The sequence below is a fragment of the Saccopteryx bilineata genome, chromosome 9 (genome assembly GCF_036850765.1).
Source record: "Saccopteryx bilineata isolate mSacBil1 chromosome 9, mSacBil1_pri_phased_curated, whole genome shotgun sequence".
Lineage (NCBI taxonomy): Eukaryota > Metazoa > Chordata > Mammalia > Chiroptera > Emballonuridae > Saccopteryx > Saccopteryx bilineata.
Genome location: NC_089498.1, coordinates 37,917,056 through 37,941,523, shown reverse-complemented (window position 1 = coordinate 37,941,523; position 24,468 = coordinate 37,917,056). Strand labels below are relative to the sequence as shown.

Here is a 24,468-nt window from a genome sequence, read left to right as displayed (position 1 = left end):
TCTGTTTCTCTCTCTGTGTAGCACCTACCATCCTGCATTACAGTTTAATGTCTGCCTCCTCCCCCATCTCCTCCCTCCCTTCCCCACACATGGGAGATGCTCAAAGAGAAAATAAAGGTTTTCTTTATCTTTGAATTCCTAGGGGCTGGCATCTGGTAGGTCCTCCAAAAAGGCCTCATTAGTTTTGTGCTTTTTTTTTTTTTTAAATGGGAGACAGAGAGAGGAACAGACAGACAGAAAGAGAGGGAGATGAGAAGCTTCAATTCTTTGTTGCAGCACCTTAATTGTTCACTGATTGCTTTCTCATATGTGCCTTGACTGAGGGACGATACAGCCAAGCCAGCAACCTCTAGGCTCAAGCCAGGGACCATGGGGTCATGTCCATGATCCCATGCTCAAGCCAGTGACCCAGTGTTCAAGCCGGTGACCTCGAGGTTCAAAACCGACATTCTATCCACTGTGTCACTGCCTGGTCAGGTGCTTTGTTTTTCTGGTAAAGTGAAATTCTAAGAGTATGCTGAACATTTCTCATGATATCACTGTAATTATTTCCTAACTGTGAGCCTCTAAAACACAGGATGATGAGGCCCTAGCTGGTTGTCTCAGCGGTAGAGCGTGGACCCGGCATGTGGAAGTACCGAGTTCAATTCTTGGTCAGGGCACAGAGGAGAGGTGACCATCTGCTTCTCCCCTCTCCCCCTTCTCTCTCTCCCTCTCTCTCGCTCAGTTGCCAGTGGCCCCAGATGGGCAGAGCTTTGGCCCCAGACGGGTGTTGCTGGGCTCCGTTATCTCCCCTCTTCTCATTTAATAAATAAATAAAATAAAATAAAACACAGGATGAACCTATCTCAACCTAGCATGAAAAACCTCAGGGGCAGCCCCACTCTCCTGATGAAAGATAAATCTAGTGTGGCTGTTAAGCTGCTGTCTGTTGGTACCTATAATGAACCCAGTCCTCATCCCTACACATATACTCTATGCTTAGCTCTCAGAATTGCCTTCCATTTTCCGCGCAGCAAATAATACATTCTTTTCCAGGCCTTTATATATGATGTTTTCCTGCCCTCCCACCACTAATGGAATTCTCTTTCCTTATCTCCCCAATCTCCTTTCCCCCAGCCTAGGTCAATTCTCCAGACTGACTTTGCTGCCTCTTCCTTAGTATGGGTCTTACCAGTAATTTTTTGCCTTGCCATTTTGTGTTGAATTACTTAATGGGTTTGTCTATCCTTTGGACAATGTGGCCATAGGCTGTCAATCAACTGTGGGTATCTGAAGCAGAGTAGGAACTCAAAAATGTCATGCTGAGATAGCAAAATTGCAATGCAAGGATATGTTTCAGGTATGTCTTCACTGCTTCTCAACATCCCCTGTCTAAAATGCCGCAGGTGGTTGTGATGGGGCCGAGAACAGAGAGCCAAGAAGTCAGACATGCTTGCTAACCTCGGTTTAACCAGAGCTCAGGAACTCCCTTATCAAAATGCTTTCTCTGCACTTCCAGTATTACGTTTATGGAGAACTGGGTATAAGTAGGTTTGGAGTTTCGACAGTCAAGTGTGGACAAGGAAGACAGCAGTACAGGAGTTGAGGGTACTATGGAGAGTGATTATAATGACAGACTGTTAAATTAGAAATCAGAGCTGGAAACCAGAGCAGTAAGAACACTGGTAAGGTCAACAGAATGGTTGTAGGGGGTTTGTTGGAATTAGGATTCTAAAGGAAGTAAGTACAAAACAGACAGAAAGAAAGGAAAGAAAGAAAGAAAGAAAGAAAGAAAGAAAGAAAGAAAGAAAGAAAGAAAGAAAGAAAGAAAGAAAGAAAAGGCATAGAAATAGTGAGGAGCTGCTGCTTTAAGTCTAGGTAAATGCTGGAGGACAGGACGCAGACGGGAACAGCTGCCAGATGTATTTGTTGGGTAGAAGAATCTATGGAACTTGCTTATGGGGTGTCCGTGGTGGGTGGCAGGGAGGAATCAAAATGACTCTCCAACAGGGACACCCAGCAGTAGGGAAGGTCTGTGCCGGGAAGGAGTTAACTCCCCGACACCGGAGTGAATGTTGAGGAGACTGGGCGATTCCTGTCCGACTGAGGCTGATCCAGGGATAAAGGATAATTTAGAACACGAAAAATCAGGGCTTTCCGAATGGAAAACCACTTACTTTGCCTCGATCTCAGGCCAAGTCCCAAACCCTCCTCCCTTAACTCCTAGTCCCCTACTAGGCCAGGACGCAAGCCGGGCGAGAATCTACTTACAAAGTGGCTCTTGCGGCCTCTCTGAAACCCCAGGGGCATCTTTGCTGCCGAGTGCGGTCACACCGGGTCTAAACGGACAATCAAACCTCAGAGTCCAGGACCGCTCCCTAAAACCTGGCCCCGGCAGCTGGCCTATCCCCAGACGCTTTTTCTATTCAGGGGAACTCCACAACAACCACGCCTGCTGCTGGCTCTGCTTTCTCACTGGCCAATTAGAGCCAAGGATACTGCAGACCCGTCGCTCTTGGCAACCAGCCGTTCCCATTTAAATCTTCTCCCGTGCGGAAATTGTGTGCGCTGTCCGTTCTTTTATTGGCTAGAGGAGATGTTGATCTCTAACGCCGTAGCCTATCTGACGTTCTGGGAGGCGGAGAGCGGGCAAGACAAAGCACTTGACTGAGGAGCTACGGGGTGGAACCGGTAGGTGACGAAAATGAGGGGACTAAATTTCCTGATTCTTAGACTTTGGTAAATAATTCAGACTTTTAGAGGACACTGCAGACCGGCTCCTGCCAAGAAGTCCGGCTTCGAGTGGAATGTTGGGCCGCGTGCAGGAAGAACAGCTTGCTCAAATGCCGCCTTGCGTTTATTTCCCTCTGCAGATCTAGGCCACCATGGAAAGGAACCCCCCTGATGGCGCAGGCCCTGTGCACGTGCCTTTTGGGCACATTATTGCCGATGAGAAATGGCGTGGGTCGCAGCTGGCACAGGGCATGCAAGGTCAGTGGGCTGCCCTCTGCATAACCCTCTTCTAACTCACCCCCCTTTAAAAAAACGTTCTACTAATTGCTGCCTTTTCATCTAGAGCTCACGTAGCTCATTTTCTTGTCTGCATTTTAAGGGAAAATTACAGTTGTTTTTGAGGATGGCCTGGCACCGGTAGATTTTTACTTGTCTGTCAGATCCTGCATTCTTTATATCAAGGAAGCTGATTTGGTGGCAGGAAATAGCTACCGAAAGAGGCTTGTTCGCGTTAGAAATGTGAGTACTGAATTGAAGAAACTGACACTGAAAACTGTCTTCTATTTCCCCTCCCTCTTATGTTTGGAATAATTCCTTTTTATTTTTTTTATTTTTTATTTTAGAGAGGAGAGAGGGAGAGAGAGAGACAGAGAGAGAGAGGAGAGAGAGACAGGGGGGAGGAGCTGGAAGCATCAACTCCCTGTTTGGAATAATTTCTATAAAACCTTTGGCCATTCCAAGCACTCTTGGAATGATAGCTTTCTGTGTGTGTGTGTGTGTGTGTGTGTGTGTGTGTGTGTGTGAGATAGAGACAGAGACAGACAACAGAGAGGGACAGACAGGGAGGAAGAGAGATGAGAAGCATCAGTTCTTCGTTTGGGCACCTTAGTTGTTCATCGATTGCTTTCTCATATGTGCCTTGTCGCGGGGGAGGGGGGGCGGGGGGGGGCTACACCAGACAGAGTGACCCCTTGCGCAAGCCAGCAACCTTGGCTCAAGCTGGTGAGCCTTGCTCAAACCAGATGAACCCGCGCTCAAGCCGACGACCTCAGGGTTTCGAACCTGGGTCCTCCGCGTCCCAGTCTGATGCTCTATCCACTGCTCCACTGCCTAGTCAGGCAGGATGATAGCTTTCTTAAACTCGAATTTTGTTACAAAAGGGTTCACTGTTGTTTTATTTCTCTTTGAAGTCCAAGAATCTTCAAGGAATTATAGTAGTTGAAAAAACACGGACAAGTGAACAGTACTTCTCAGCCATACAGAAGTTTACTGTGCTGGACCTTGGGATGGTGTTGCTACCAGTGGCCAGCCAGGTGGAAGCATCCTGCCTCATTATCCAGTTAGTAAGTACTGATTCCTAGTTTCCACAATAGCTCTGTCTTAAGGACTCTCAACTGACTTTCATGGATCTTTTAGCAGCTGCCTTTGCTTGCTATGGTTTCTTCCTGAGTCCATCATTCCAATCTAATCATTCGGTGTTGGTTTATAAGACATTGTTGAGGATTTTAAGTTCAGAACTTGCCTTTGCAACCAGCCTAGCTTGACAGCCATTCTAGGCAACTGTATAACAAAGTGAACAAGTTGGAGACTTCCAGGCTGTGAGGACTCTGTCACAGATTATTCTGTATTGATGCTGGTAAAAATGTCAGCTAGCAACTGCTTTACCTCATCCCCATGTATATTTTAAGCATCAGCTTTCTGTGTGTGAGTTTCTGTTGTTTTTAAACCTATAAGATTATTTAACATGACATACACCAGAATTTTGTGGGGAAACTTTTCAAAAGAGCGATACATGAGCCTTACTTACCTCACACCAATTAAAAGTCAGAATGTGGGAGTAGGGCTTCAGCATCAGTTTTTGTTATTGATTTTATTTATAATTTGAGAAAGGAAGGGAGAAAGAAAGAGACATCAACTCATTGTTCCACTTAGCTGTGCACCAGTTGGGTCTTATATGTTCCCTGACTGGGGCTCAAACTGGGGATCTCCAGGTAGAGCAAGTACCCTCAGGATGGAGCCAGGCGGCCCTGGGTGGTAAGCCAAGAGCTCCGGGAGGATGCACGCTCCACTGTACAACTGGCCAGGGCTTGTGTTGTTGATTATAAATCTTACCCACCCTCGGCCCTGGCCAGGTGCCTCACTGGATAGAGCATTGTCTTGGTACACCGAGATCTCAGGTTCGATCCCAGGTCAGGGCACAAATGAGAAGCAACTAATGAGTGTACTACTAAGTGGAACAAGTTGATGCTTCTCTCTCTGTCAAATCAATGGGGGAAAAAATGTTGAGTAAAATAAAAAAAAAATAAGATAGATCCTCCCCTTACGTGCTCTGGGATTAAGAACCAAATTGGAAATGCAGTCCTGTGTTGTCCACAGATTCCCTCCATGGCTCTCTGCCACATTTCTGGCTTTACTCTTCCTAACTTCCCTTGGTGTATGCTATTGTCTGCTTTTCTATAACCACAACTAACTGAAGACTTGGTTTCTCCTTTGATAGGCAAGTTCCCTGCAGGTACTCTATCAAGCAGGTCCAGTTTCAGTGTAGGCATCATTTAATCTCATACAACTGAAACACTTCTTAGTGGACCATAGGAACATATTTGAATTCCTCAGAGTATTTTTTTTTTCCTTAACTGAGAAGCAGGGAGGCAGAGTGACAGGACTCCCACATCTGCCCTGACCACCGGGATCCACCCAGCAAGCCCCCTGCCAGGTGATGCTCTGTCCATCTGGGGCCATTGCTCGGCAACAGAGCTATTTTAGCACCTGAGGCGAGGCCATGGAGCCATCCTCAGCACCTGAGGCCAAATTGCTCCAAACGAGCCATGGCTGTGGGAGGGAAAGAGAGAGAGAGAGAGAAGAAAGAGGGGGAAAGGGGAAGAAGCAGATGGTCGCTTCTCCTGTGTGCCCTGACTGGGAATCGAACCTGGGACATCTGTTGTTTTTTTTTTCTTTTTTTTTTTTTGTTTTTTTTTTTGCATTTTTCTGAAGCTGGAAACAGGGAGAGACAGTCAGACAGACTCCCGCATGCGCCCGACCGGGATCCACCCGGCACGCCCACCAGGGGGCGACGCTCTGCCCATCCTGGGCGTCGCCATGTTGCGACCCTCCTGGGTGTCGCCATGTTGCGACCAGAGCCACTCTAGCGCCTGGGGCAGAGGCCACAGAGCCATCCCCAGCGCCCGGGCCATCTTTGCTTCAATGGAGCCTTGGCTGCGGGAGGGGAAGAGAGAGACAGAGAGGAAGGCGCGGCGGAGGGGTGGAGAAGCAAATGGGCGCTTCTCCTATGTGCCCTGGCCGGGAATCGAACCCGGGTCCTCCACACGCTAGGCCGACGCTCTACCGCTGAGCCAACCGGCCAGGGCGACATCTGTTTTTATTGGTTTTATCCTAAGCATTCTGGAAACCCAAGTTCTTATTTTTTTGCCTTTTATTCCTTTGTGTAGTCATATGGCTCATCTTTCAATAGTTTTGTTGATGAAAAGTTATATGCATGGTATATAAAAACACCTGTAGCGGTAAGTCAAGCTGAACCAAATAGAAAATATAAAATTTCCACAAAACAAATTTTTAAGAAAACTGCTGGTCCTTCATAGGGTGCTCACATACTCTTTAATTTCGGTTCAGGTTCAAGAACAAACCAAAGAGCCCAGTAAGAACCCCTTTCTCAGGAAGAAACAGGCTGTGATCTCTGAGGCATCCCTACTTCGAACTGTGCAGCAGATCCCAGGAGTTGGGAAAGTCAAAGCTCCCCTTCTGCTTCAGAAGTTCCCAAGTATCCAGCAACTAAGCAATGCTTCCATCCAAGAACTGGAGCCAGTCGTTGGACAATCAGTGGCACAGCAAATCCATGCGTTCTTCACACGGTCCAGGTGACAGCTCTTACAGCATTTACTACGTTCTCTCTGTTAGACCACAAACTACAGGATCTTGTTTTCTTCTCACATTTAGGAATCAAGAAGAAAGATTTCCTTTCACAGCAACTAGAAGCCTGAGTAGAGCGTGCCAGTTGTCCTACCTGCTTTCTGGGGGCAGGCACTGAAGTTAGTAGGCTCCAATGGGGCTGCCCTGATTCTGCTACCCTGAAAGAGGGCCAGCAGGGATCTTCCTGAGAGTCACTTGGATTAAGGACTCCCAGATTCAGCAAAAAGCCATTTTGAGCAGATTTGACTGCGTGACCTTGACCTGCATCTATCATGGAAAGGTCTTATCAAGTTTCAGGTGGTGGATATGACCTTCTAAAGGGAACAAACTTACAATGAAGCACTGTGTACCACACACCCCTTGTTCCTGGTGGCAGGGCCACTGTTCTCCAGGTCTGCTCTTAAACCTGTGCTTTGAGGCCTGCTGCCAGTGTAAATAAACAATTGTACAGCCTTTGTTCTCCCTCCCACCCTTCATTCGTGGTAGCTGCAGTTTGTTTATAATCATGGGCTCATCTGAACACAGCCTGAAGTGTAGAGCACCCACTGCAAGATAAAAAGCCAGTATGTGTGGGAAGAAAAATAATGTGTTTGTGAATGTGTAGCCCAGCAATGGGAAGATACACAGGAAAATGGCAGGGGCAGCTGTATCCAGAGAGAAGAAAGTCCTCTTTTGTGAAATGTTTGAATTTTTTCTTTTTTTTTAGTAAGACAGAGAGGGACAGGTAGGGACAGATAGGCAGGGAGAGAAACAAGAAGCATTAATTCTTTGTTGCCACACCTTAGTTGTTCATTGATTGCTCTCTCATATGTCCCTTGGCTGGGAGGCTACAGCAGAGTGAGTGACCCTTGCTCAAGCCATCAACCTTGGGCTTCAAGCCAGCGACCATGGGGTCATGTCTATAATCCTACACTGAAGCCAGTAACCCCGTGCTCAAGCTAGATAAGCCTGTGCTCAAGGCTGCGACCTCGGGGTTTCCAAGTTGGGTCCTCTGCGTCCCAGTCTGATGGTCTATCTACTGCACCACCGTCTGGTCAGGCTTAGAAATTTTTAAAAATCAAACAATAAAATCATTTGTGCATTAGGGTAGAAACAATTTGAAAGGAGGGAATTAAAGTACCAAAGTCCAAAACATTAACTCAGGCAAATGAAATGAATGTGTTTATTTAAATATACAAAAATGGTCCTAAGAGCAGTAGATGCACTTTTCCACAGGTGTTGCTTTTCTTTTGCTATTGTGCACTCAGAGAATATTTTAAATTCTCATTAACTCTCAAAATTAGCCTGACCTGGCGGTGGCGTAATGGATAGAGCGTCAGACTGGGATGCAGAAGATTCAGGTTCGAGACCCCAAGGTCACCAGCTTGAGCACGGGCTCATCTGGTTTGAGCAAAGCTCACCAGCTTGGACCCAAGGTTGCTGGCTCAATCAAAGGGTTACTCGGTCTGCTGAAGGCCCATGTGAGAAAGCAATCAAAAAACAACTAAGGTGTCACAATGGAAAACTGATGATTGATGCTTCTTATCTCTCTCCATTCCTGTCTCTCTGTCCCTATCTATCTCTCTCTGACTCTAAAAATATATATATATATATAAAAATAAAATAATAATTTAAAAAACTCAAAATTAGATCTCTGCTATATTTTTAAGCTATGCAAAGTTCGACACACACTTTCTATACTGTTAGCATCCTCTTTAAAATTAAGTTGATGTAATTCTGAAACAGGTTCTTAAAAACAAGGACACTTTTTAAGGAATATACTCAGTACTAATTTAGGCCAAGGACCAGACTCACATTTAAAGTTTATTTGAGGAAGTAATACATACTCATGTTCAACAGTATGAAATAATACAGTTTTAAGCTTGTACTATGTCCACAGTGAATCTTAATAGAATCACGGTATCATCCAACTTACGAGAAATTGGTAAGAAAGTCATTTTAAAAATCAAATAGAGCTTTTAAACTTGAATCATTTACATCATTACCTTATAAAGTTCAACCCATTTTAATGGCTCTTAAAATATACAATTATGTACTTTCTACTTTAAAAACAAAATGAAAAATGTTTTGAGTATCAAACAGTATATTATCTACCTTGTAGACAAGATCTTCATCTAACACTGCTGCTGTGTTAGCAACTTGTAAGTGACATGTACCTAGAAGAAAACCTACTCTGAAATTGTTTTATCCAGTAAGTCATGACAAATTGGACATTAGACTTTATCTGGAAATAGCAATCTGAAATAGTAAATCTTGTCGTTTTAGATTAATGATTTCCCCTTACTAAAGCAACTCTTTGGAACTTTATAGTAACACTAATTTAAATCCATTCTTATAGTTCCTTGACCTGATTTAATTGGGGTTCCCCTGGATTCTGGGTTAAGGAATGATCTATTACCCAAGCCTGGAAACTTATAAATAGGACCAATAGAGGTAACCCCAATTTAACTGATAGTAACTAAAAGTCATAATTATAGCCATTAAAAATAGCCATATTTTCATCACTATTCTATTTATAATACTTTAATAAATAACTTGCAGCAATATGGTAACATTCCTTGAATAAGTTTGTTTGCCACAAATTTCTAGAGGTTCTTGTTACTTTCATTCATAAAGATATCCCTTGTAAGGTTACACTGTAAGAAAACAATGTGAGACTAGAAATTTCCCACTATGGCACAAATATGGAGGCCTACGGGGTGCTGGAAATGTTTCAGGCCGGAACGATTTTGTTCGCTCACATTAATACAAAGAACTGTCCGAGTTGAGAAGGCTGAACGGAGAGGGGAGCTTCTTCTTGACTTGAGGCCTGGCAACCCCAACCGATGGGAGGCACAAGGTGCTGGCCGACTTCTGTCTGTTCTTGTTGGTGCCCCAACTCAAGAAAGAAAGCTTTTTTGAGATTTTCTTGGTTTTATCAGTTTTATCATCATCATCATCTATGGCTAAGCAGATCATGGAGTAAGTTTTCTGCATTCCCACTGAGTACGTGGCACATTTACTATGCTGCACAAAGAAAAGGAAGAAAAGGGTGTTAGAAATCCTCAAGATACCTGGTGAATGACTGCGATGTTTGACACGCACATTCTACACTGTTAGCATCCTCTTTAAAATTAGGTTGATGTAATTCTGAAACTCAGGTTCTTAAAAACAAGGACACTTTTTAAGGGATATACTCAGTACTAATTTAGGCCAAGGACCAGACTCACTTTTAAAGTTTATTTGAAGAAGTAATAGATACTCATGTTCAACAATATGAAAATACGGTGAACAACAGGGGTTCCTCCTGTCTTGGCTCCAGGCCCCTCTGACTTAAACATGATTTGTTACACTTCTGGAGACAATGTTCATATGTGCAGGTAATGATATGTGCCTAAGTATATGTTACCATCTGTCTTTCCTTAAAAGGAATACACTACACACTGACTGGTCTGCACCCTGCTTTCTTCCTGTATTTTGGATTTCAGTCTGTGCCATGAGGTATAGCTCAACTTCATTCTCTTTAAAGACAATATAGAATCCACGGTGAGCACACCATGAACTGTTTTCCCTATTTAAGTGGTACAGTCCTGTGGTGGTATATCCATTCACACTGTGGGGCAACTATCAGCACCATCCCTCTCCAGAACTTTCTCATCTTCCCCAAATAAAACCGTGCCTATTAAACCCAACTATTAACTTTTAAAGGATTGTGTTGTACTCAAATAGAAAATCTGAAGAAACTTGTTTTCTAAACACTTCCATGTGGGTTATCACCTGCTTGTAAGGTTTGCCTAACACTGAGGTTGCTTTGTTCACCGAATGTTTATCGAACACCAGGCATTGAAATGAGGCTATGTATATAAGTATACATACAAGACAGCTCAGTGGTTGGGTACATGGTTCATAATATAAATCAAGGGATTTGAGTGATGCAGCCATAAAGGAGGGTATTCACTTTATAAAATGCTCCTCTTGAGTGTGGCTCGTTTGGAAGTAATCCTCTCCTTTCTATAAAATTGCCATTAATCCACATGCTTCACAGGACACACATGTTCTCATTACATACAATACAGTAAACTCCTGAAGGTAGACTTAATGCCCGCAACAGCTGCACATCACTGGAGGACATTCGCCAAGCTGACTGGCTTCCCATGACATTCTAACGCAGACCGCAAACCTCTCTAAACTGGACACCCCATCACCTGGCACTCCTCCATTTCCTAGTAACTTCATTCCTTTTCTCCTACGTGCTTTCTCTCCAGCCCCTCACATGCCCTCCTGATATCCTTGCCTTCTACTTAATTGCATCTGTCCCCCAAAACAGGCCTTCTTGTGTACCTGGATCTCATGCCCTTTCTTCTCCGAGAAGTCCCTCCTTGCCCTCCTATCTCCCAGACCTTTCTCACCGGCACACAAGCTTGCTGTGTTACCCACACACACACCAGCACCTCCTTTGAAAAGCTTTCCTTTTCCCTACATCCGTGCCCCCCTCCCGCCAGCTACCCTCCAATGTCCCTGCTCCCTTTCACAGGTCTTCCCTTCCATTCACTTTTTTCCTGTCCTCATCCAGCATGCTCCCCACTCATAGCTTCCAAGGGCATCTCTCTGGAACTCTCAGGGCTTTCTGGAGCAGTCTGAAACCAGAGCCCTAATCAAAGTTTACATTACTCAGATAAGGAAACTGAGGCCAAGGGGTGGGTATTAACCTGCTAAAGGTCACACAGCTTGTCAATGGTACACAAGGCCTGATTCCAGGTCTTTTGATTCCAAGCATAGGCGTCCCCAGGGATCCCCACTGCAATCCAGAGAGAGTAGGGGAGCGGGTAATCATCTCAGCAAGAGCACTCGGCTTTATTCTCATTACAGGTATTTTGTTTTGTTTAAAGAAAAGGCTCAGCAGTTAAAAACTGCTCAAATGGGCCTGACCTGTGGTGGCACAGTGGATAAAGCGTCAACCTGGAAACACTGAGGTTGCTGGTTCAAAACCCTGGGCTTGCCTGGTCAAGGCACATATGGGAGCTGATGCTTCTTGCTCCTCCCCTTTTCTCTCTCTCTCTCTCCTCTCTCTATAATGAATAAATAAAAAAATCTTAAAAAATATATATTAAAAAAAAAAGAATAAAAAAAAAAAGCTGCTCACATGTTATTGCCTGAAGTCTTTGCTGGGAGAAAAGAGTAACACATCATGGTTACTCTACCATCTATTATGGACTGAAACACACCCATGTCAGGCACTGTTTACCCCATTTTCCTGAGACTGAGCTGTCCCCTGACTTGCCCAAGATCAGACAACCGGTGGCAAAGCCAGGATTCAAATCTGAGAGTAGAATCCTTGCTTTTAACCACCACATCCAAATGCCTTCTTCATAGAGATGACAGGATTGAAAGATAAGCCTTTCAATCTCTGTTTGTGGCAGGGTCCTTCTGTGAAGCCATGCCTCCCTCCCTGTCAGCGCCATGCTCCAGCCCTTCAGCCCAGAGCCCAGTCTTTATTCATTCTCCTTTTGAACAAACCTCTTTTTTCTGTTTCTGGTCGGGCCCTTGACCACTTGTCCAACAATTCTATGGAGTCTACCCCTAAAAGTACAGTTTCTCACAGTCCCTTCCCCCAACGTGCTCTGTCAGTCCCTCGACTTGTTTGTCTTATTTTAAAATTAAAATATGGTAATTCACATCCCATAATATTCACCATTTTAATGCAATTCAGTGGTGTGTAGCATATTCACAGTTGTGTAACCACCACCACTGCCTAATTTCAGAACATTTCCATCCCCTCCCCAAGAAACCCTGCACTTCATTTCCTCGTGTTCCAGCGCGAACCCCTGGCAACCACGAATCTCCACTGTTTCCATGGAACTGCCTATTCTGGGCATTTCTTATCAGTGAAATCACACAATCCATTCTCTCCAACCTTCTTTAATCTGAATTCTGTTGCCATCTCCCCTTTTGCCCTTTTGTCTTGCTGCCAACAATAGACACAGCTCCTCCTCCCTCACTCACCATCTCTTAACTCATGCAACAGCCAACTATTCTCTTGGGCAGGCTCTTCTTCCCTTGCTTCAGAAGCTCCTTTTTATCCCAATTTCTTTGAACTTGCCTTCGCCAATTTCCTTTGTGCCCATTTCTCTTCTAACGGGCCTCCAGATGTTTGCGGTCTCAGGCAAATGCTGTTCAGCTGTAAGTATCATCTCTATGCTGAAGATTCTCAAATATTTACTTCTAGCTCTGATTTCTCCCTTAAACATAAGATTTGAATATTCAGCTGCCTACTTTAATTTATATCTGGATCTCCAATGGCATATGAAGCACAAAGCGTAACTCCTGTTTTTTCTCTCTCCTCTACATCCCTCACCACTCCTGCTCTCCATCACTATGAAAAATGCTGCTGCTGTTCAAGCCCAAAACTGAGGAGTCGTCTCTTTCCATCATTTTTTTACATGAATCATCTACAAATCTGTTATCTCTACCTTCAATTATGTCTCAGCTGCATCCACCTCACTCTACCTCCACTGTCACCCCTCCTAGTGACACCTGACCTTGCTGGCCTGATGACTGCCACAGCCAGCTCACTCTGCTGCCACTTGGCCAGCCTTCAGGCTGAGACATCCTTCTAAAATAAACATCCTATTATTTCATTCCCCTTCTTAAAAGATTCAATGGCTTCCAAATTCCCACTGCTGCCAATGAAACCCTGTCTCCCTCCCACCTCATTTCCTGTCATCACAATGCTCCAGCCAAAAGGCCTTCTTTTTATTCCTCTATTAGAAGCTTCTTCCTGCCACAGGGTCTCTGCACCTGTTGGTCCCCTTGCCCAAAATGCTCTTTATTTTTTCTTTTTTAAATGAGAGTACGGGAGATGCAGAGACAGATTCCTGCATGTGCCCCAACTGGGGTCCACCTGGCAACCCCATCTGGGGCCAATACTCTGTTCATCTGGGGACACCGGCAACCAAGCTATTTTTAACACCTGAGGCAGAGGCTTCATGGAGCTATCCTCAGCACCCAGGGTTGATGAGCTTGAATCACTGAGCCATGGCTGCAGGAGGGGAAGAGAGAGAAAGGGAGAGAGAAGGGGGGGGGAGCAGATGGTCACCTTTCCTGTGTGCCCTGACCGGGAATTGAACCCAGGACTTCCTGGGTCCATATGCTGGGTCAATGCTCTATAGTTGAGCAAACCGGCCAGGGCCCAGAATGCTCCTCTTGTACTTCTTCAAATATAAGAGTTTCCTCCTCATCACTCAAGTCTCTGTGCAAGTACTGTCTAGAGGAGCCTCTCCCTACCCTCAGTCATTCTATTATGACATGTTTATTTTCTTTACAGCATTTATCGAAATCACAACCACTTATCTGCTTATTTAGTGCCAGCTTTGCGAGGGCAGGGACCTTATCTGTCTAGTTCCAGCTGTAGTTCCAACACCTAAGAAGGGCCTGGCTTACAGCTAATGCTCAATCACTGTTTGTTGAATGAATAAGTGAATGTTGTTACAGAGGGTAGTGTCAAAGGTATACCTATTATAAAATGTGACAAAGTGTGAAAGTATGTATAAAATGAATCCTCCCACTTGGGGAATAAAAAGGATATACCTGTGCACATGAACTTGCACAGGTAACAAACTGTTCCCAAGATCTCACGGGGAATAGCAAATGCTGTCTCTGACACGTGGAGAGGGTCTTTCACATGACAAGCCCTTCTGTACCATTTGAATATTATTTTAACACAAATATGTATTATCTTTGTCATTAGAAAGGATATAATCAGAAATACAAAGCAATTGGTAATTTTGTCTGCAGGGCCAGTGATAAAAGTCTTGCAGTGCTCTGACCCAAGGCAGGCACACTGCAGCAACAACAAGCTTAGGAGTTCAGTCGGCTGTAGCCTGTTACCCATGTGGGTAGAAGAGGGCCGGGAGAAGACCTCTGGGGCTGGACTCACACCAACCTCATTGCACTGCGCTATTTACTGCAGGGGTATGAGTGCTCACCATGGATGAGGCAGAGTCCAGGAGGCTCACGACCTTCATCTCAATGTCGTCCTCACCGAAGCTCTTCAGCAGTTTCATAACCTCACTCACTGTCAGCCATTTACAATCCACGTTTTGAATGGAAACAATATAATCCCCTTCCTTGGCTCCTGCCAGCTACAAAAGTATGATGTAAATAAAGGTCAATGTTCGGTTCATCCAATTTTCAGAATCAATTTACAAGTTCATTAATAAAATAGATATTTGCATAAGTTTGTTTCAAGAAAGCAAAAGTGAATCTTTTTCTCTTTTCAGCATGTAGCATCCATGAGAGTGCTTTTGCATAAAGTCAGGCCTTTAACCTAAAGGAACCCTAAACTTATCCATCCCAATAAATTTGTTTGGTCAGCTTTCTTTGTATTGTACACCAGTTTTTGACCGCCCGCAAAGATGCCAGTGAGTTTTGCGCCCCACCTAGAATGCTACACACTTACAGCAGCAGAGCAGTAAGGATCCAGGAAGTGGACCTGAACTGGAGAGTTTCCTCTCAAGGTGAACCCCAAGTCCCCTTCTTCTGCAGTGAAGTGAATGCTTCGAGGGGGTGTCCATCTCTTGTTAGCCGAAAATACCGACAGAGGGCCCTTCGGAACAGAGCGAGCGGCATTAGCTGTAGGAGCTGAGGGCTGAGTCAGGCGTTTGAAAGCTAAAGAAGACGCTGCGATGTTGTCCTTGCAGGTTTCACCCAGCCTGGCTCAGAGACTAATGTAACGACCCCCTCTGGGATAATACATGTTACAGAGGTCACAGGAGAACATTAATTAATTACTATTTTCTGTAAAATAGCCAAATATTTTAAATAAAATCATCTTAATGAAAAGCTCTAATTTAAAAATCTAGAATATCTAAAAATAGCCTTTTACAATATTGCAACATGTGAAAGCTATGCCTGAGGTCATCAGGAAATAAGCATTCAACATACCAGTTTCTGAAAGAAGTCTGTCGCCGTCACCTTGGAAAACTGTGGCAGTATAATTTCAACCTCTTGCTCAGTTTTAGCTAGAAAATAAGATTAAAAGGGAAAGCACAGATGTTTCTGTGGTTGAAAGTTATCCTTGAAAACTCAAGTCTAAGTCTTCTCTCTGAAGGGAAGAGGAAGCAAGCCTTGCTCCTGTAGTCATGTGCCCCCCTGCTTGGTTTAGACAAGTAGTGGAGAAGACGGGCTACTGGTCAACCCCCTGGCCTAGCATGACCTGTATCTTCCATTTGCGTATCTACTAGGAGCTACACCCTACTCTGGCCCTGGGACAGAGTAGGGACAAACAAACACATTCACTGCCTTCAAGTAGCTTATTCATAGTCTTTTTTTTTTTTTAAGTGAGAGGAAGGAAGATAGACAGACTCTTGCATGTGCCTCATCTGGGTCCACCCAGCAACCCCCATCTGAGGCCAATGCTTGAATCAAATGAGCTATCCTCAGTGCCTGGGCCAATGATTGAACCAACTGAGCCACTGGCTGCGAGAGGAGAAGAGAGAGAGAAAGGGGACACGGGGGGGGGGGGAGAAGCAGATGGTCACTTCTCATGAACCCAGGATGCTTATTTGTATCCCAGTGGACTTCCTTTGGCACTCATAAAACCCTACTGAGAAGTTGTTGATGTTTAGGCGTGGTTGTAATGGAAGGAAGTACGATATCTTTCAGCACAGAGTCCTGAGGAGAGATGCTTCTTTTCATTATTAATGTGTAATGTGATGATTTTAAAGTGAGCAGTGGGTTTGTCAAATTGTGTCCATCAATAAACTCAAATTTCCACATACTAATGACAGGTCCAACCCACCCTACCACCCTTACACGAGGCTAGCTGGCTTTTCACAAAGGATCCCAGGGCAGGTTGATTATACACAAAACAATATAAAAAGAAAACTTGAGGAAGCAGACTGGCAACGCCAAGGTAGAACACACCCTCTATTCATAGAGGGACCCAGTGACTTCCTATAAACTGCCTGATCCAGCGTTGGGCTTGGACAGGGTGCTCATCTACTAAGAGAGTGGCGCCACTAACCCTGGACCTCACAGAAGCCATTGTCTCCCTCCATTCATGGAAGTTAAGTCTCTACCTCCTGCCTATCAGCACATGGCGTGGACAAGGGGGCTAAGGAATGTCTGCAAAGGAGACTCCCTGAGCACCATTCCTGCTTCTCCCAACCAGCTTGGTCACCTGGGACAAGGACTTTGATCTAAGCCTTTACTGTTTCATCTTCAAGATAAGGAAAATTCCAGTACTTCCCTCATACAGTTGGAAGGAGAGTTGAATGAGATCCTATATACAAATGGTGATTACTGTTGTGCCTGGCAGGTATCAGTCAACAAGACTTCAGACAAACCCAGGAGTCTCGCTTGAGCTAGAATGATATTCTAAGGAGCTGCTCCCTGAAAATTGGAGGTGGAACTCCAGAGACTGGGGCAGAGGTTTAGAAGGTCAGGTAAGAGGGGATATGGCCAAAGGGGGTTCCCTCAACTGGGCCGCCCTCCATCCCCTTCCCTTACTCCTGGAAAGATCCTAGTCATTCTTCACTGTAAAGTCACCTCTCAGGGAGGTCCCTCCACTCCTGACCTCCAGGGCAGAACTGACTGGCACCTCTGTAAGGACAGCAACAACTGTCCAGTTCACCTCCGTATGCCTGAACCCAGGACAGTGCCTGACACCTTGGAGAGCCGTAGAAAATGCTTGTGGTGCACAATTTCACTTGCATGTGGAATCTAAAGTAGTCCAACTCATAGAAACAGACAGCAGATAGCTGGACACTAGGGGTAGGGGGCAATGAGATGTTGGTCAAAGGGTACAAAGTTTCAGGTACAAGAAGAATAAGTTCTAGAGAGGCTGCATACAGCATGGTGACTACAGTGAACAATACCACATTGTATGCTTGAAATTTTCTAAGAGGGGAGATCTTAAGTGTTCTACACACACACACACACACACACACTCTGAACTAGGTTTTTAAATTTTTCCCCTACATCCCCTGGTTACACTGTATCAGTGAAAGTTTTGCTTATCATTTTATTAGTAAAAATAATTTTTGTCTTAGAAGAAAAAAATACATTGGTGCTAATAAAAGACGTAGTACACAGGGAAAGAGCAAGCCTAAGAGAGGGAACAAGGATGCATTAGCTTTCAAACCGTGGGGCCAGAGCTATAAATGACAGATAGCAAAGAGCAGTTTCCCAGAAGGCAGACAGAATGTGGGTGGGTGTGGAGTGTAGCAAAAACATCAGGGTGAAAGGCAGTTTCAGGGGTTCCTGACTAGAAGCGATAGCTGGAACCGCAAAGGAGACTGGGAGATTTTAAGGAAAGGAATCTAGAGGAAGTGAACCAGGAAGAGTGGACCCTTTAGAATGCCAGGAAGGGTGGGTGGGTGGGATTGAGCATGAGGAGTGGCCAGCAAAGGGGGTGGAGAGGGAGGTGGGAATGGACAAGGTGGCAGAGTACCCCAACACCAAGGAGGGGTCAGGAGGGGAGTCAGACGTTGCTAAGGGGTTGAAGAGGACAAAACCATAAAGAACCCCTGGATTCAGGCACAAGGAGATGGGCAAGAGTAGCCCTCTGCACTGTCCTGCTGCTCATCGCGAGGGTTCGCCCAATGAGGAAATAAAGGCTGTGTGGCCCAAGTGCCCCTGCCTCTCACACAGAGCACACTCGGCACCTGGCACAGGCGCCCAGATCACTCACAGATAATGTCAGGAGCAGCGATCAAGTTTAGCAGGTCATCCTCCTCCTGGTGCTGAGTGTACTTGAGCTGGGAGCGCTGGTGTGCCACAGACAGCACCTCCTGCAGCAGCTCGATGTTGCGGAGCTTCTTGCAAAGGCTCACCTCCCTCACAGACTCCTTGTGATGGGCAATGGCTCTGCGCAGATGGGATTTGCCTGCCAACAGAAAAGCAACACCGTGTGACATGTGTCCTAAACTGCAGCACAAGTATAAGGACAGCCAAAGTGTCCAAGGATCAGCTCAGAAAGGCGGACATTCCCTTTTCTGAAGAATCTGAGCAGGCAGCTGAAGTCACTGAAATGCATGTGCAATACACTCACTTGTGCCTATAAAACACCCGTTCTGCAAATATTTACTGAATATTCTAGGCAGTAGCGATAAAGCAATGAACAAAACTAGCCTCTGCATTCATGTAGTGAACATGCTAGTAGTTGAAGACACATAATTAACAAGCAAGCAGTATGCAATGGAATGTGTGGCAAATAAAATACGGAGAAATGCAAAACATAGGTAGATGTAGCAAGAGAAGAGAAGACTGTGAATGGAAAGTTGCTCTTCCAGGATGGGTGATCAGGGAGGGCCTTTTTGAAGGTAAATTTTGAATAGAGCCCTGAAGGAAGTAAGAGAGCAGCCATGAGGATATCTGACAGAAGAGCATTCTGGAAAGAAAAAAAGGCAAGTGCAAAGGCCCTGGGGCAGGACCATGCCTACATATTCAAGGACAACAAGGAGCTTGGGGGTGAGGCAGAGAAGGGTAGGAAATAAGGACAGAGAGGATCAAGAGCCAGTGTGGCCTAAGAAAATGAGCTACTGTGTCCTTCTATACTAAGGGTGCTGAAAAATTGTCTAGCCATGCAGGGTGAGGACTTCTGCTTATATTGTGGGTGGGATGGGAGCCCATTAGCATGTGAGCAGAGGACTGATGCGACCTATGTGAACGGCCTACAAAGGAGCAAACAGGAAAGCAGGAAGACCCACTATAAAGCCACTGCAGAAAGCTGGATAAGCTGTGTAACCTTTCTGGGCCTCTCTTTCCTCAAATGAAAAATGGGGATCATGCCACACCTATTTCAGGATTGTGTGAAGTTTCAGCACATCAGCATCAGTTTAGTAAGCACTAAATGAGTGTGGCTTTGACCAGGGTAGTAGGGAAAGAGTGGCTGGTTTTCTAGGTGGAGTCAATGGGGTTGACTAAGCAGTTGTAGAGAGACAAGGCAAGAGTGAGTCCCAGGTTTCTGGCCTGCAAACCTAGAATGATGCAGTTGCCACCACTGCGATGGGGAAACTGTTCGGAGTGGAGGGCAGGTTTGCACATGGAAGGAGTTATTCGCTCTGTCTTGGCAGAGACCACACCAGGACAATTCATGACCAGCTCTCAGGTGTGGCCTGAGAAGGACAGTCAAAGTTCCAGCTCCACTGGGGAGGTCTGGGCCCGAGCAGAACCCATGACAACACAGCTCTGGAAGCCGGAATGACCACAATGACTATGGACCTCTACTCTCCAATCCCTGCCCTGTGGATGTATCTGCAGGGTTGTTTGTGAGCAGGACTGGCAGGGCATCAAATGGGGCACAAGGGGGAGTGAGCAGGAGAGCCAATACACACCCAGCTGCCGGCGCTGGTGACCGTTTTTCAGCGTAGCCAAGGGCATCAGCCCCTCTGGCATGTGGTCATAGAGCTGGGACAGGCACTTCTCCTGGTGGTCTTCATCTGTACCAGGCTTCACTGCAACAAGAACCACAGGGTAAGTCCCTTCTCGTGGACGTGGCCAAGGGCTCTGGAGACGGCGCCCAGACCCACTCAGAGGTTTCTCTTTCAACCACATCTTCAGGTTCCTCTCTTCTCCAGTTTTACAAGGAACTTTGGATAATAGGTCTCCTTTCTGCCCTTGGCCAAACTCCAGGCAATCCAGCCCACAAGTTCTTTGCCTACTTGGGGCTCATAATTTGACTTTGAGGCCCCACTCTCAACCCCCTCCAAGCCACCCACTTCCCGGAACCTCTAGCACAGCCCCACCTCAAATTTCTGGCGGCCTCTGTGCCCACACCCTCCCTGGCACGTGCGCCCCTCTAACCTCCCTGAACCACTAACCACTACGCTCAACACTTTCGGCCTCCATCCCAGAGCTCAGGGAGTGTTCTTGCTCTAGCTATCCTTTCCTTCCTTGATCAGCTGGAAGAGTTCTCCCCTGAGTTCAAAGTCTAACTTAAATGAAAAACTGTCCATGACCACAGCAAGGAGTCTCACTGCTGCCTTATTGGTGTCTCTACGACAATTACTCAAGCATAATATTACCACTGGTTCACATGACTCGTCCTGCTTAGCAGACTACATAATAATGCCAGCAGGAGCAGCCAACACTTTCAGAGAGCCCACCTGTATACAAGGCATGATTTAGCTTTGCACATGGGTACTGTTTTCACAACAGCCCTGTGAGATAGGTTCACTTCACATCCCCATTTTAGAGATGAGAAAACTAAGGCACACGGCAGCTAAGTAACTTACACAAGATCACACATCTTGTAAATGGCAGAACTGAGATATGAACCCAGGCAGTCTAGCTCCAAAAGTTATCCTTTTCATCATGCTGGGGCTGCCCTGATTAGTATTAATCAGAACAAAGATCAGAGCCAAGATTAGGGTGAGAAGAGTGATGCGCTCATCAATAACTGAAAATTCAGGGGGGTGCCCAAACTCAAAGATCAAGGTATATAATAGTTTAATACAAGTTTCTAAATATCAAAATCAGTGCAAAAGAATCTATGTAAACAAAAAATATTTTTTTTTTTTGCTTTGGGCTCCAATGTGGTTCAGCATGGCATTGCTAGCAATCCTGTCTTTATTTAAAATTTTGACCACCATGGAAATTTTGTAATAATTTTTTTTACAGGTTTTATTTATTGATTTTACAGAGAGGGCAGCAGGGAGCAAGAAGTATCAACTCCTAGCTGTTTCACCTTAGTTGTTCATTGGTTGCTTGTCACATGTGCCTACCCAGGGTTTCGACTGGCGACCTCAGCGATCTATCCACTGAACCATCACAGGTCAGGCGCATTAATTTTGATTCATTTAAAATGTCTCATTAAAATTTTATCTAATTACTGAATTTGGGGGCATTCCCTTAGATCAGGGGTCGGGAACATTTTTGGCTGAGAGAGCCATGAACGCTACATGTTTTAAAATGTAATTCTGTGAGAGCCATACAACAACTCGTGTATGTTATGCATTATCCAATAAAAATTTGGTGTTGTCCCGGAGGACAGCTGTGATTGGCTCCAGCCACTCGAACCATGAACATGAGTGGTAGGAAATGAATGGATTGTAATACATGAGAATGTTTTATATATATTTTTAAATTATTTTTATTTATTCATTTTTTAGAGAAGAGAGAGAGAGAGAAGTGGGGGAGGAGCAGGAAGCATCAACTCCCATATGTGCCTTGACCGGGCAAGCCCAGGGTCCCGAATCGGCGACCTCAGCATTCCAAGTCGATGCCCTATCCACTGCGCCACCACAGGTCAGGCTGTTTTATATTTTTAACATTATTTTTTTTATTAAAGATTTGTCTGCGAGCCAGATGCAGCCATCAAAAGAGCCACATCTGGCTCATGAGCCATAGGTTCCCGACCCCTGCCTTAGATTATATGCCTGAGGCCAGTGCCTCCTAGTCCGCGCCCTGGTCTTTGTACTGTTCTAGAGCTTCATGAGGCTGCCTGCTCCATCCCAGGCAGAATTAACGCTTCCCTCTTCCTCTTGCAGTGGAAACATATAACGCCTAATCCCACCCTGGCCTATGTGTCAGCTCCCTGGGCCAACGTGTACTTCCCACGCTCTGTGCCCAGGCTGTAAGCATCTCCAGGGCAGGCAGACAGATTCCACTCAGCTCAGAATCTCCTGGAGGTAGGAAAAACTACAACCCTGACCAAAGCCCAGAGCCCTGAGCCCCCAAGCCTTACACTGGTGGTCGATAAGGAGGGTGGCTACAAAGTAGTGGGCCAGGGCTCCGTAGTGGTGGGCCTTCACACAGGCCAAGCTAGCCCAGGAGTAGGGGATGTTCTCCTTCACTGGTGCCTGGCTCATGGCCACGTGCAGCTGCTGATAGACCTCTCCCACCTGCAACAGAAAGAATATTGGGAAGGGGAAGCCTGGCACAGGGGCCCTCATGCACCCAGGCTGCAGAAAGAGCCCTTTCTTCTATGCAGCAGCCCCTGCCAGAGGCCGCTCCACGATCTGGGAACAACTCCAAGGGTTCTTTGGGCTGTCGGCGTCAGAGTTAACTGGGAGATCAGACAACTATCATTATGCTGGTTTTTAGGCTAAGCTACAGATGGAATCAGTGATCCATAGCTGAAACACTGGTACTTGCCAAGAAAATGCAAGCCGGCACTCTGGCCAGGGTGCACACGCTGCTCAGGCAACGGGCAAGCTGCTTTCAGTGGGCCCACTCCAACACATCCTGCCCACCTTGAAAGCCATGAGAACCAGGAAGGCTTACCTTGGCAGCCTCCTGAGCCACCTTCACCAGCATGAAGAACTCATTCTGGATCCCAGGAAGGCAGACTTTCTCAAACACACATTCTTGGGCCTGTGCAAGCATCATTTTGACCAGCACAGTGAGCATGGCGGGGCTCATGTCATAACTTGGTGTGTGAGTAAATGTCTCTTTCAGGTAGTTTAAAACCCCTACAATTGGAAAATTTTTGCACGTTAGTTGGGGGTCATATTTATTTCACCCTGTTGCCCAGAGATACAGAGAATGACAGAAGCAAAAATATAAAACTGGCTGGCACCTTGGAGCATCTTAAAAAAAATCTGATTTTCAATTACCATAAAATCCAGCAGTTCCACTCCTAGATGTACACACCAAAGTACTAAATCGGGAACTTAAACTGGCAGCTGTGCAACAATGTTCATGGGAGCATTATTCACAAGAGCCGAAAGCAGAAACAACTTAAATGTCCATTGACGGATTAATGGATAAACGAAATGTGGTACAAACACGCAGTTGAATCTTTTTCAGCCTTAAAAAGGAAGGAAATTCTGACACATGCTACAGTATTGAAGAAGATATTATGTTAAGTGAAATAAGCCCATCACAAGGACAAATACTGTATGATTCCACCGAGAAACAGTATCTGGAATAGTCTGGAATTCCTAGAGACAAAAAGTAGATTGGTGTTTGCCAGGGGTTGGGGAAGGGAGAGGGGGAGGGGGGATAGAGAGTTACTGTTTAATAGAAACAGAGTTTCAGTTTGAGATGATGAAAAAACCCTGGAGATAGGCAGTTGCACAACAGTGTGAATGTACTTAATGCCAATGAACTAGATTCTTAACAAATGGTTAAAATGATAATTTTGTTATGGCTCTTTTACCACAGTTTAAAGAGAAAATTGAACTCTCTTCCAAAACATTTACAGTACATCTCTGTCAAGAAAGGAAACTAGCCTGCTCCCTTCCATTCCCGTCTCTTCTGGGAAACTGTGAGAACCTCCAAACATGACCAGGCATTTGAGGAAGCAAAGCACTCAGAAAGCAGGTGGAATGATGGAGGGAGGTGCTCACACTTAACACCTGGATCATTCAGAAATTCAGCGCTTTTGCTTTTCCCTAGGACCCCGGGAAAGATCAGCTCAGCTCATTCCAATGGAGATTTTTATTCTGTAGCACTCAGTTGACTTTTTTTAAGTGCTTTTGAAAATTAACTGTCACAACATAAACTGACATCAATCCCATCTGACTGGTTCCTCTGGTTTTGGCATTAAGCAAAAGGATGGCAAGTGCTGCAGGCTGTTTGCTCCCCTCTGGTTCCTTCGCTCCGCTCTCCAGCTTCATTCTGTCCGTATCTGCGTATCTGCGATCTCGGAGACAGGTCACAAAGTACACCTGCTCAACATTCCTCAGAACGACGAGTCCAGAAAAGGATTTACTGTGAAAGAAGTCGATTTCTACATAGAATCTTAGCATATTAGTTCATCCCAAATATGCTGGAACAGGACCTGCTACAGCAGCGGTTCTCAACCTGTGGGTCGCGACCCCGGCGGGGGTCGAAAAAAGACCAAAACACAGGGGCTGCCTAAAGCTATCGGAAAATACATATTTATTATACAATACGTTTTTA

General features: G+C 45.5%; 3 protein-coding genes across 8 annotated transcripts in view; 1 reads left to right on the top strand and 2 right to left on the bottom strand.

Moving 5' to 3' along the window:
• CEP89 (centrosomal protein 89) overlaps positions 1-2,389 on the bottom strand; it is a 100,058-nt gene extending 97,669 nt beyond the window's left edge. For all 3 annotated transcript variants that reach the window (XM_066242721.1, XM_066242723.1, XM_066242722.1), the window contains exon 1: positions 2,254-2,389. In XM_066242721.1, coding sequence (XP_066098818.1) covers positions 2,254-2,292 — 39 coding nt within the window. In that variant the 5' untranslated portion in view covers positions 2,293-2,389. The remainder of the gene's footprint in view (positions 1-2,253) is intronic.
• Positions 2,390-2,536: 147 nt separating this feature from the next.
• Positions 2,537-8,252, top strand: FAAP24 (FA core complex associated protein 24). Of its 4 annotated transcripts, none has more exons than XM_066242749.1 (6): positions 2,537-2,673; positions 2,856-2,973; positions 3,095-3,234; positions 3,906-4,058; positions 6,343-6,587; positions 6,667-8,252. In XM_066242749.1, the coding sequence occupies exons 2-6, from the start codon at positions 2,868-2,870 to the stop codon at positions 6,755-6,757; spliced, it is 735 nt and encodes a 244-aa protein (XP_066098846.1). In that variant the 5' UTR covers positions 2,537-2,673; positions 2,856-2,867; the 3' UTR covers positions 6,758-8,252. The 4 variants fall into 4 exon arrangements, with proteins under 4 accessions (XP_066098846.1, XP_066098849.1, XP_066098847.1 ...); XM_066242750.1 differs by having other exon boundaries at positions 2,673-2,721; XM_066242752.1 differs by having other exon boundaries at positions 6,343-8,252.
• A 177-nt stretch (positions 8,253-8,429) lies between these two features.
• RHPN2 (rhophilin Rho GTPase binding protein 2) overlaps positions 8,430-24,468 on the bottom strand; it is a 59,831-nt gene continuing 43,792 nt past the window's right edge. The window contains exons 8-15 of the mRNA XM_066242724.1: positions 22,846-23,033; positions 22,307-22,463; positions 19,956-20,075; positions 18,311-18,505; positions 15,562-15,638; positions 15,077-15,223; positions 14,604-14,759; positions 8,430-9,645 (exon numbers count right to left, since the gene is read on the bottom strand). Of these exons, the coding sequence (XP_066098821.1) occupies positions 9,382-9,645; positions 14,604-14,759; positions 15,077-15,223; positions 15,562-15,638; positions 18,311-18,505; positions 19,956-20,075; positions 22,307-22,463; positions 22,846-23,033 (1,304 nt within the window). The 3' untranslated portion in view covers positions 8,430-9,381. The remainder of the gene's footprint in view (positions 9,646-14,603; positions 14,760-15,076; positions 15,224-15,561; positions 15,639-18,310; positions 18,506-19,955; positions 20,076-22,306; positions 22,464-22,845; positions 23,034-24,468) is intronic.

What these genes read in the sequence shown, in the direction of transcription:
- FAAP24 (XM_066242749.1), top strand. Translation starts at nt 2,868, where the DNA reads ATGGAAAGGAACCCCCCTGATGGCGCAGGCCCTGTGCACGTGCCTTTT. An exon ending in GGCTTGTTCGCGTTAGAAAT is followed by an intron (nt 3,235 to 3,905) that starts GTGAGTACTGAA and finishes TTCTCTTTGAAG; the next exon opens with TCCAAGAATCTTCAAGGAAT. An exon ending in GCGTTCTTCACACGGTCCAG is followed by an intron (nt 6,588 to 6,666) that starts GTGACAGCTCTT and finishes TCTCACATTTAG; the next exon opens with GAATCAAGAAGAAAGATTTC.